The following is a 12289-nucleotide window of genomic DNA, read 5'->3' as shown; positions in this document are numbered from 1 at the left end:
TCTTTGATCCGTGGTTCCGTCTTTGAAGTTAAGCAAAATATATGGGATTAAAATGGCTTTATTTTCATACGAACAGTTAATCTCATTTCATTCTCGTGTCTTTTAAATCAATAAATCAATATCTACATTTACTGTATAAATGGAAACAGACTTAATACTTTTTGGTAGATTTTAAGTGAAATTTTGGTGATCAGTGTTAGATTTTAATGTTTACATTCAATAAATCTTTTCTCTTATATTTTCTTTTAAAATAGACACGGCTTTCATAGACAATAAATACATGTTTGTTGCAAATAAGTTTGGTCCGGTTTTAGTACCACATGCCTGTGTAAGCATTACCAAATACATGTATGGAGCGTCATTAAGGGCAAAGGAGGCATTGGCCGTTCCCTTAAAAGTAACGATATGGTCAATGATATATTTCATTAACTTCAGTCAAGTTTATATATATTTTTTAAAAACCATGAAAATATAGATAAGAACATTTTGTAGATGTACATATTGTTGGGACAGGAGGATACAATTGTCATCCTTAAAGTTAGAATGCATTTAAGAGGAATGGGTGGTGTGATTGTGAACATTTCTTCTATATGGATTATTAGATAGCCTTGAAATTGTGTAGAAATACGTCATCATTATTTAATTATGTTCTCTTTGTTCTGGCCCTATAAAATCTAATAATTTTTACAGTGGATCAAAGATGCATGTTTTTCATGTACAAAGGTATTTTCACTTTCTTACTGGTACTTCAGCATAACGGTCTGTATTCTATACAATACTGACATAGGGCACAAGGTTGCATCTTTCTACATCGTTTTCCTCAATGCACAAAGCGCAGTTCATAATTTCCATGTTCCAGCTCATGCTTTTTCTTCCATACCATGTAGGTCATTAAAGGGAGTAAGATATGTAATTTAGAGTCAATTTTGGAAGTTGAGGAGATATTTGTTATTAACAAAACTGATTTTTTTCGAGATCAGAAGAGAGTTTGTTTGAAATCTAAAAATTATTAATTCTCTGTACGGTAACTACGGACATAAATTTATTTTTTTAAGAATAAAATTGCCAAATCTCAACATGAAGTAGCTTACTAATCAACGTGAGTGAGTTGTTGAATAAACATTGCGGTACATAGTAAAACATTGGTTACATTTTGCCGTTATACTACATTCATGAATGCATCAACATATTTATGTCAACTTTTAATCAATAATGGTGCACATATATTTTACCCTTAAAATTCACGAAACACGATCGATATCGATACAATATCGGAACAGTTTTGTTGATATCGACGATATCGACAAAGCACCCAGCGTCATTTATGATGATTGACGATATCGAACTGATATTGCCGATATAGTCGATATCGACATGATAGTTAGTCTGTGGTAAATTTTCAATATTAATTATTTCACAAATCTCTGTCAATTACAAAAACTCCAAATGGTTGATATCGAAACGATATCGACATGACATTGTCGATGTCGTCGATATCGATATTACACTCGGATTTGGACATGTATGGCTGCTACGGCGCTGAGCGCTAAGAACGAAAGTCTCGTTTCGCGACAGGCGTAAGAATGATAAGGAACCTCGCTGGTACGGCCCTGAGCGCCAAGCATAGGTCTGAACTTGTGACGTATCAATATGAGTGAAACATTCTCGATGGGAACAATCAACCAACACTACACAACAAGGTTGATCCTGAAAGATATCAGACGTTTCATTTCTGTAGATGACGTTACTTGCTGGTGAGCTAGCGACTTCAGACATTGATATCCAGATTATATGTGTGCTCGCTACAGCCCCCAGTAGTCAATGAACCATTTATCCGTTGTTATAAATTTTTAGCATGTTTTTTCCTCTCCTACATATGTATGTGGCGTTTTCTTTAAAAAATATTCTGTTTAAGAAATTTCCTCAATTTTGAAAGTTTATTCCCTCCTTTGCTTTCCATTGATTGTATTTGCTCCAAAGTAATCTATCTGGTCTCAAACTTGAAATAAATATATTGATTTGAACGAAACTTCACCAACACATACACGCATCTCAGGATGATATACACATTAGTTTCTTCAAAAGATTGATCGTATATTGCTTAAGGTAGATCGATCCTCGTGTGATGCCATAGGTTTTTGCAAAAATCTTTAATGAATTAAACTGCGCATGATAGAAGTATATATTTCAGAGGAATTTTATTCACTGGATATTTTTTTAAATGGTAAATTGATATTGAAAATGTATTTTCCATTGATAATCAATTATCTATAATGATTTTTTTTTTTAGACAAGGACAATAACTCTTATGTTGGTATTTCCTCTACTGTATGTCTATTTCATACTGATTTCCCTAATATCCATAATTCATTTATGAATATCTATATAATAGCAGCTTTCCTAAACTGTTGACATTTAAAATTGTCATTTTAAGAACTTTTTATCCATTTTTTAAAAATTATTTTGTTTTACAAAAATGTGATTTTTTTATCTTGACCTATACTTTTATTTTGTATGTCTGGCATCTTTAAAAAGTGGCAACATATACATTCTCTTTGTTTATCAATTAAATTAAACTATATTGAGTGGAAGTTAATACATTTTTCCACGTTGAACCATTAATATTTATAAGTCACTTAACGGTGGAGCTACCCTAACATCCCTCTCGAGGATTTTTAACTGATATGCAGATGTCATCATTACCGGTGAAAGGCTACAATATTTAGGCCTAAACCCGGCGGTAATGGACTTTGAGTTGGGAGCGATATTCATTCCACCATACCTGATGTAACAAAGGGCCTAGTGGTTTGCTGTCTCATCAGAACGACTGCCCCATTTAGTCGCCTCTTACGACGTGCAAGTAGTGGTGAAACCTATTCTACTCTGGATCCCCACGGGTTGTAATTTATGCTGGGAACCTATTATAACCCGGATGCTCACCGGATTTTTTTAAGAACAAGTAAAGCTTACTACATCTCTTTGGATATCAATGATTTTTATTTAAGATTTTGATACGAAACCGAACATGAAAAGTACAATGTGTCCAAAATTAAAAGTAGGTTATTCTCCAAAAAACTGCAGAAATGATTGGCCCTGCCATGCTTAATATTTATATGTATTGAATTATTCTAAATAGACCTGGTAAAGTACTCAGCCACAAAGAGATTGTCTCTACTGTCCACACATAATCCCCATGGCTCTCGTAAACGACACTTCCAAATGTAACGGAGAAACTGTCCGTCCTGATCTAGGATGTGGATGCGCGCATTCTGAAAGTCTGCTATCAGGATGTGACTCTGGCTGTCTGTAGTGATGCCGACTGGATTAAATGATTCCTTTGTATCAGAAGGATGACCAGTGTATCTAAATCGGAGTTTTCCTGACTGATTGACCACCACTACTGCACTAGCTCCATTGTCAGCCACACAGATATCCAGGTTCCTGTTCTCACTGAGGTATTTAATGTTACCAGATGAGTAGAGAGGACGACCCTGATCATCAAACTGAATGCTTTGTTTCTCTGTGGAGCCGGAGTAACGCACGACTTTGGTTTGTGTTTCATCGCCACTGCACATGAAAACCAAGAGGTCGCCAGAGGAGGTGCTGCATAAATGAAAAGGTTTCCACCCCTGTAGTATGATTATGATCTCTATGTGTTTATTCTTCACTAGATTTACAGTTTTATTATCAGTGTCAGTATAAACAAGATCTCCATCCCGTGTCACTGTTATGTCCTGTGGATCGTTCCCTGACTCGGTTTGTATTGATGTCAGTAATTCACCCTGGAGGTTGAAGATCTTCATGATATTGTTATCCCCACATGTCCAGACAACTTCATCATTAAGACAGCGAACACTGCATAGTTCTTCATATTCAGTATAATTTTCGGCAATGCGGTATGGTACATCAAGGAAAGGCCTAAATAAAGGAGAGCATACTGTACTAGGCACCGGGTTCATTTCTGTCGGTGGGGTCACACGATTAGTTTACTGGAAAAAAAACCATGAATCGCCATTATTGTCTGTAGCAATTTTTAAAGGTAAACAAGCTAGTAAACAAGCTACTTTTAACAGGTTTACCGTTAAAGCACAAACTACAACGTGATAAAAAGACAATGTAAAACCAGGCTCGTGTATTTTAGACTAATGATTGAATAAATAGCGATGGAAAACGGAAATAGTCATATCTTCTGATTTGTAAACCAAAACATCTCTTTGCTAAACATCACTCTAATTAACTCTGAAATTCATATTTAAAAGTTTCTCATTGATATCTTAGTAGGCTTTAGTGATCAGGTCTTCTAAAAAAACTGTTGAAATCCCCATGGGAAGGGACGCTGTTTGTTTAAAGAAATATCAGCATTTCGCAAATTCTATGGTCGTTATAACGATTTAGTTTGCCATTACAACCTATCATTGGGTCAAATGTTGTCTGACGTGTTTCGTGTCGATTGTTAAGCCGTTCTTGATGCACTGATTTTGACTACGGATGGCTACGCTTACATGATCAAGATGTAGGGCTCACGGCAGGTGTGACCGGTCGACTGGGAATGCTTACTCCTCCTGGGCACCTGATCCCATCTTTGGTATACCCAGGGGTCCGTGTTTGCCCAACTCTTTATTTTGTATTGCTTATAGGAGTTATGAGATTGGTCACTGTTCGTTATCTTCGCCTTTCATTAGCTGACCTGATTTTATATTCTTACGAGACAGACTTCATTGAAAAGCTTCTTCATGAGAAACAAATATCTTGATGTGGCCTTCAAATAGACATTCAGATACATGTTTGTTTTATGTGTCTCGTGTGAGGTAAGATTGTTTGTATATATATATTTTGTTTTATATGTCTCATGTGAGGTAAGATTGTTTGTATATATATCTTTTGTTTTATATGTCTCGTGTGAGGTAAGATTGTCTGTATATGTCAGTTTTGTTTTAAATGTCTCGTGTAAGGTAAGATTGTGTGCATATATTTGTTTTATTTTATGTGTCTCGTGTGAGGTAAGATTGTTTGTATATATTTGTTTTGTTTTATATGTTTCGTGTAAGGTAAGATTGTGTGTGTATATTTTGTTTTATGTGTTTGGCGATAGAACTGTCACTACCCGTTTTAACGACTTAGGTCTGTCGCGGCCGGGATTTGAACCCCGTTCTTCTGCATGCGGGGCGAACACTCTAACTTCTAGGCCACATCAGCGGTTGTGTTTCATGTGAGGTAAGATTGTGTGTATATTTTAGTTTTGTTTTATATGTCTAAGTAAAGTGAACACAAATTCTGGTCAAATTTTACCATGTTTAATATCATTTTGTTACTATTTGATGATTTTATTCAACAAGGTTTTCATGTAAAATATTAATACTGAAAGTATTCAATAAACCTATCCAAACTCCAAACCCGGACTCTCTACAGATATATCCCAGTCAAATCGAAGTAAAAGGCACCACAGAGTCTTCCACATCTACCTCATACTTGAATATTTCATTGACCATAAATGTTATCGGCAATCTAACAACTCAATGTTATGACAAATGGGATGACTGCAGCTTCTTCATCGTCAACTTCCCATATATATCTAATAATATTCCATTGTCAATTAAGTATAGGGTTTATGTCTCGTGATTGATTCGACACCAGAACATCATCAGGTTTGAAATCGAGACAGGCTTTTGATAGGCATGTTGATGTTACAGCGGATTCAGCAGTCTCGTTTAAAGTCAGCAGTTTGCACATCTTATGCCCTTATAACAATCTAATTCAGTCATTAGGTCGAATGCTGTCTGACGTGCTTGATACCAATTCGTAGGTCCTTCTTCACATTCTAAGTTTGACCGCGGATTACGCCGTTTACCAGATCAAGATGTAGGGATCACGATGAGTGTAGTCAATACAGGAGACTTATTCTTTCTGATCTAATCTCTGGTGTGACCAGGGGCTCGTGTTTGCACTGCTCGCGATTTTCTATTCTATATAAGAATTTTGAGACAGATCACTATTCGTTAACTTCACCTTTTCATAAGATGTAAAGACAACATCCCTTCTCTGGTCCGTACTTTTCATTACGGAATGATCAGTGTAAGCAGATATCTGACATACTCCTCCACTACTAATCAGTGTAAACAGATATCTGACATACCCCTCCACTAATGATAAGTGTAAACATATATCTGACATAACACTCCACTAATAATCAGTGTAAACAGATATATGACATACCCCTCCACTAATAATCAGTGTAAGCAGATATCTGACATACCCCTCCACTAATAATCAGTGTAAGCAGATATCTGACATACTACTCCACTAATGATCAGTGTAAACAATTATCTAACTTACCCCTCCACTAATGATCAGTGAAAACAGATATCTGACATACTCCTCCACTAAGGATGTGTGTAAGCAGATATGTGACACACTCCTCCACTACCAATCAGTGTAAACAGATATCTGACATACCCCTCCACTAATGATCAGTGTAATCAGATATCTGACATACTCCTATACTAATGATCCGTGTAAACAGATGTATGACATACTCCTATACTAATGATCACTGTAAGCAGATATCTGACATACTCATTCACTAATAATCAGTGTAAACAGATATCTGACATACTCATTCACTAATGATCAGTGTAAACAGATATCTGACACACTCCTACACTAATGATCAATGTAATCAGATATCTGACATACTCTTCAACTAATGATCAGTGTAAGTAGATATCTGACGTACTACTCCACTAATGATCAGTGTAAACAGATATCTGACATACTCCTCCACTAATGATCAGTGTAAACAGATATCTGATATACTCCTCCACTAATGATCAGTGTAAACAGATATCTGACATACTCCTCCACTAATGATCAGTCTAAACAGATATCTGAAATACCCCTCCACTAATGACCTTTTGATGATTCGTCTTTCTCCTGTAAATCCAACATGACCTTCTTGATATTTCGAGTCTCGTCATTTGGATATTTATATATTCACCATACTGAGACCGACAGCAAAGTCGCCGACTGCGGTTCCGTTTCTGGAGTCAATAGAAATGGACTGGATCTAAATGGCTTTATTTTCATGAGCACAATTAATCTTATTTCATTCTCGTCTCTTTAAATGAATATCACTTAAATCAATATCTACATTTACTGTATACATTGTTATTGAAAACAGACATACTACTTTTTGGCAGACTTAAGATGAAATAGTGTGATGATCAGTTTTAAATCTGAAGATCGCTCGTTGTGATATAAATTCTGCTTAGATGACATTCTGTTCTCAGTTATTTCTCTCATTTTAATCCATGATTTAGAAAAGTGAATTACTAATTGAAACTTAATAATATAGGTGTCATCATGTCTTACAGGAGAAGACATATTGCATTTGTATTTTCTATCCGTCTGTTCTTCTTTTTCACAAAATTTTGTAAATGCTTCTACTCCTATATGGCTGCTCCGATAAACTTAGAAACTTTGTATACTGCCTCATTGCATTGTCATTTGCAGATGTGCATACTGTGTATTTGTTGAGACGTGATGATCCAATTATTTTCCAATAAGTTTTAGTGGATGTAAGAGAGGTAGAGGGCATAAAACAGATTGTGAACACTTCTCCTATCTCCTTCTAAATCATGCTTCAGTTTAATGGGATGGATGAATATGAGTTACCGTACCTATACTGGATCCCTAAACTTCACACAACCCTCACAAAAATACATTACTGAATTCAATAAATGTTTTACTAAGCCCCTATCTTTCCTTCTGAAAAAAAAGATCAAATTTCGAAGAAGTCCAAAATACTTTTAGTAAATTTTAAATCGCAAAGTTCTTTTCAAATCAACAACATCAAAACGTATGACTTTTCAACACCTTACTCGATCATTTTTCACGATAAATTAAAGATGAGACATCATTAACACAAAATGAAATAGTCATACCTACATGTAGTGATTAGTCATCCAAAAATGTTTTCTTAAAGACCCATCTCATGACCGTACGGTCAGTGAAAATGTAGGCGGAGCCTAATCTAAACAGATGTTATTTACCTGGAGTGGCCAGGGTCTACCAAGGTGTTAATTTGCTATATTCCATGGCAAGAAATACACAGAGACAGAACATGGTAGAAATCTACCTGTCCATGCTTTTTTTTAAATATATATATATATAGTTTTGATATACACAGGACCTGTCTCAGGGACCTCTGCAGAGTTTCTTTGGCCATAGTGTTTGAATAATGGTTGTATTAATCCTAAGGGTAGCTGACACACATTCTACACCCACCCCCTCTTTCTCTCTCTCTGTCATTGACTCAATGAATAATTTCTGTTATATTATAGACTATAGAGGTATCATAAATTGATGACAAATTATTTCAATAGGTTACAAGTTTTAGAAATTATTGTGCAAATTATTGTTTGGTTTTTGATTGTGTAATTTATAATACATATACAGGTATTTAGAGGGGAGAAATTACAATTACATTGAAATTGCATTGTTCAGGGGCCTTTTTAAAAACAATTGAATTACAAGAAAATAGCAGATGTGGACAGGTCATTGCTATCAAAACTCAGGTATACTGGGCTTCCTCAAGATCTAAAGAATGCCTGTAGATACTGGCTGTTATTGTTATCAAAACACCTCTCTGGGGTAGCCCCAGATCACAGTGTCTGCAGATGTCACTCCACCTGAGATCTATTGTTAAATGTTTGATTGGCAGGCAGCTTACAATTTGGGGGTGTCAACTTAAAATTGGGTCTTTAAACACCACTCTGATTCCACGCACAAGTAATCTGAAGTTGAAATGAAAAAAATATGCTGGAGTCCCTCTTTGGCAAAATCCTCGTAGTCGTTCGTGAGCATGTCTTCCAACAGTTAGTTGGTATTCCCATGGGCACGAATTGTGCTACTTTTAAGCTGATATGTTTTCATATTCTTTTGAAGCAGAATTTATTCAAAAACTTTTATATGATAAGAAAAAGATCAGTTGCTGTCGCCTTCATCTCGACGTAGTGATATATCGACGACATTTTATCTATCAACAATAATTATTTTCCTTCATATGTCGATTCAATATATACCTGTGCACTCGAGATAAAATACTCCATAGAGTCCTCCACATCTGCTTCGTACATTGATATTTTATTAAAATATAGTCCGTGTTTGCCCAACTATCTATTTGGTATTGCTTATATGAGTTATGAGATTGATCACTTTTCGTTATCTTCACCTTGCATTAATGGCAAATATGACAACAAAACAACTGAAATATCTCGAAACTGATCCGAATGTATAAGATCCTGGCAGAGGGAGGTATCCGAACTTATACTTTACACTGAATGCTCCCGGTAGAGAGAGTTATCCGAACTTATACTTTACACTGAATGCTCCCGACAGAGGGATTTATCCTAACTTATACTTTATACCGAAAGCTCCCGGTTGAGGGAGTTCTTAATCATAATATTGAAATGTGAACTTGAGTTTAATTGGGGGCACTCTGGCGAGTGGTCATATATACCGGTAGAGAGAGAGAGTTCTTCATCATATCCCGTATTAAAATGTGAACTTGAGTTTAGGTTACTATAACGAGTGGTCATATACCGAAGTGACTATTTAATTATCACAAACTCTTCAGAACTGTAATAAACTTTGTGATTATTGGTAAGTGACTTTTTTCACTCTACAACTCAATTCAGCAACAATGAGATTGTCTTTTGTGTCAACACATAAATCCCATGGACGAAGTAAACCACATTTTTCAATATAACAGAGGAACTGTCCATCCTGATCTACCATATGGATAAGGTGATAGGTAAACTCTGCTGTCAGAATGTGGCTCTGGCTGTCTGTAGTGATGCCGACTGGATCAAATGATTGCTTGGTATTAGAGGGATGACCAGTGTATCTAAATCGGAGTTTTCCTGACTGATTGACCACCACTACTGCTTTAGCTTCGTTGTCAGCTACGCAGATATCCCCATTCCTATTCTCACAGATGAATCTTGGGGAAGTACCGCATGAATACAGAGGACGACCCTGATCATCAAACTGAATTGTTTGTGTCTCTTTAGAGTCAGAGTAACGCATAATTTTGGATTGTTTATAATCTTTACTGCGCATGGTAACCAGGAGGTCGCCAGTGGAGGTAATGCAGATATAACGAGGTTTCCACCCCTGTAGTGTAAACAGTGTCTGTATCTGTTTATTTTTCACTAGGTTTACAGTTCCTTTATCAGGGTCAGTATAAACTAAATTCCCCTCCTGTGTAACTGCGATGTCCCATGCCTTGTGTCCTGACTCGGTTTGGATTGACGTCAGTAGTTGGCCCTGGAGGTTATGGAGCCTAATGATTTCATCTTCCGCAATTGTCCAGAATTCTTCATCACTGAGACAGCTAACACTGTATGGCGTATACCCAGTCTTTATGGTGGCGGTGAGTCGCGCGTTTTCCAGCAGTAATTTGACCAGGGGAGAGGATACATCTTCTGGTAATGTAGCCATCTTCTGTTGTAACAAAACAATATAATGCTTTATTTGTTGTTTCATCGGGTGATGAAGGTAACTAGCATTGCAGAAAAAGGCACATTCACCGCTTACTGTTTATATCTATTTTATCAATATAAACTAGAATAAGTTTTAATATATCATATAGTTGACCTATTTGTTACGTTCAACGGATCGAACTAGTTTGCAACAAACATGTATTCTTTGTATGTTGAAAGCAATGTCAATTTCAAAAGAAATATACGAGAAAAGATTCAGTGAATGTAAATATTGAATAATAAATACAAGTGAACTTCAATTAATATGTTATGGTCGCGATAGCCGGGTGGTTAGCGTGTTACCTTTAGCATGTGTTTGATCCCGGCGCCGGGTCCCACATACGACGTTTCAGATAAGGTAGTGATTGTTTCTCCGTCAGGCCCCCGTAACAGTCACGGGTCTTTCGAATAGCTTCGTAAAATGGATGCGTTTATACAATAAAACCACTCTCACTGCTACGGTTTTGTGCAGATCAGAAATTTGTGTAAGTTCACTTAAAACTCGTGATGTCTGTACACGTGTGCAGGTTCTCAAAAGGGACGTAAATCCGAGAGCAACAAAGAAACAAGATAGAAGTCATGATGTACGGCATTGGTAGACGTAACCTAATTGTATATATGAACGTATGATCATCAGCGTACCATCTCTCTCATGTAAATCCCTCTTATAATCCAAACACAAAACCCATAAAAATGACACTGTTGTAATTCATCCACAGGACCCATAGAAATGGCATTACAATGTGTTATCAATTTTTCTTTATGTGTTTATCCGACATGACCTCTCTGATATTTCGACATTCAGTCTCGCCCTGTGAATTTAAAAATATCGATCCTCTATGCATAACACCAAATTACAGTAAATCTAGTACGTTAAATAGAACCGCCGATCCGTGACTCACGGCTGAAAGTTCATGTTTTCATTGTAGACAATACGCAGACATTGGAGTTAAATGACTACGTTTGATATGAATACTTTAATCAAACTTCATTCAGATTGAATTAATGCCGGTCAACTCAACGAAATTTTAAATTGCCATATGTTAAATTGTTTTCTACATTATGCTATCCGATATGAAGACGTACATATATAATTGAGTAAGTATTCAATGTACCCAACGCGCACTTTCAGTCTTTACATTCTTTATACTATATAGATAAAGCATTATCAATTAAAAAAACCCAATAAAAATAAAATAAAATAAATGTTCATTTAGTACATACATACATACAAACATACATACATAAATACCAAGGTTAACCCATGAAAGCTCGAAAGCTTATTTCCAATGGGGTCATTTGGTGCACGGATGTTTGCGTTAGGGGGTCAGACGAATATCAGACGATCTCTCTATGATTGGCTGGACTGATAGAGCAACGATGATCAGCTATATATGTCGCAGGATGAAATAATTCATGTTTAACATACTAATATAATTTCATTACGTTACTCATTTCATTGTAAGTCGTTTCATTTCATTCATATTCATCGGAATGAACGCTGATTGGCAGAGAGAGGAGTGTGAAAGGTCAGTATGGTTTGTGTATGGTTGTGAATATCTTGTGAGTTTTTTTCTGATTTTGGTGCTCTATAAGCAAGATTCACGCCAATTCCAAATACTAACACAAAAACACTCCTATCTGGACTGAGTGACTATATTATTTATGTATATTGTCATATCAAAGAAACTGTTTCACTACTATACAGTTTCCGTGGGGATCCGGGTTAGAATAGGTCCTCAGTACCC

At 36.2% G+C, this 12289-nt stretch overlaps 2 protein-coding genes across 2 annotated transcripts; both read right to left on the bottom strand.

The window, feature by feature from the left end:
* Window positions 1–3128: 3128 nt before the first annotated feature.
* On the bottom strand, window positions 3129–3959 carry LOC125674513 (tripartite motif-containing protein 3-like). Its single transcript, XM_048911660.2, has one exon. The coding sequence runs from the start codon at window positions 3957–3959 to the stop codon at window positions 3129–3131; it is 831 nt and encodes a 276-aa protein (XP_048767617.2).
* A 5402-nt stretch (window positions 3960–9361) lies between these two features.
* Window positions 9362–11294, bottom strand: LOC125673711 (uncharacterized). Its single transcript, XM_048910480.2, has 2 exons — window positions 10845–11294; window positions 9362–10503 (listed from the first exon to the last, which is right to left on the bottom strand). The coding sequence occupies exons 1-2, from the start codon at window positions 10851–10853 to the stop codon at window positions 9655–9657; spliced, it is 858 nt and encodes a 285-aa protein (XP_048766437.2). The 5' UTR covers window positions 10854–11294; the 3' UTR covers window positions 9362–9654.
* Between the last annotated feature and the right edge of the window lie 995 nt (window positions 11295–12289).

The sequence above is a fragment of the Ostrea edulis genome, chromosome 3 (assembly GCF_947568905.1).
Source record: "Ostrea edulis chromosome 3, xbOstEdul1.1, whole genome shotgun sequence".
Classification (NCBI taxonomy): domain Eukaryota; kingdom Metazoa; phylum Mollusca; class Bivalvia; order Ostreida; family Ostreidae; genus Ostrea; species Ostrea edulis.
The sequence above is the reverse complement of the archived record's forward strand: the minus strand, read 5'-3'. Positions and strand labels throughout refer to the sequence as shown.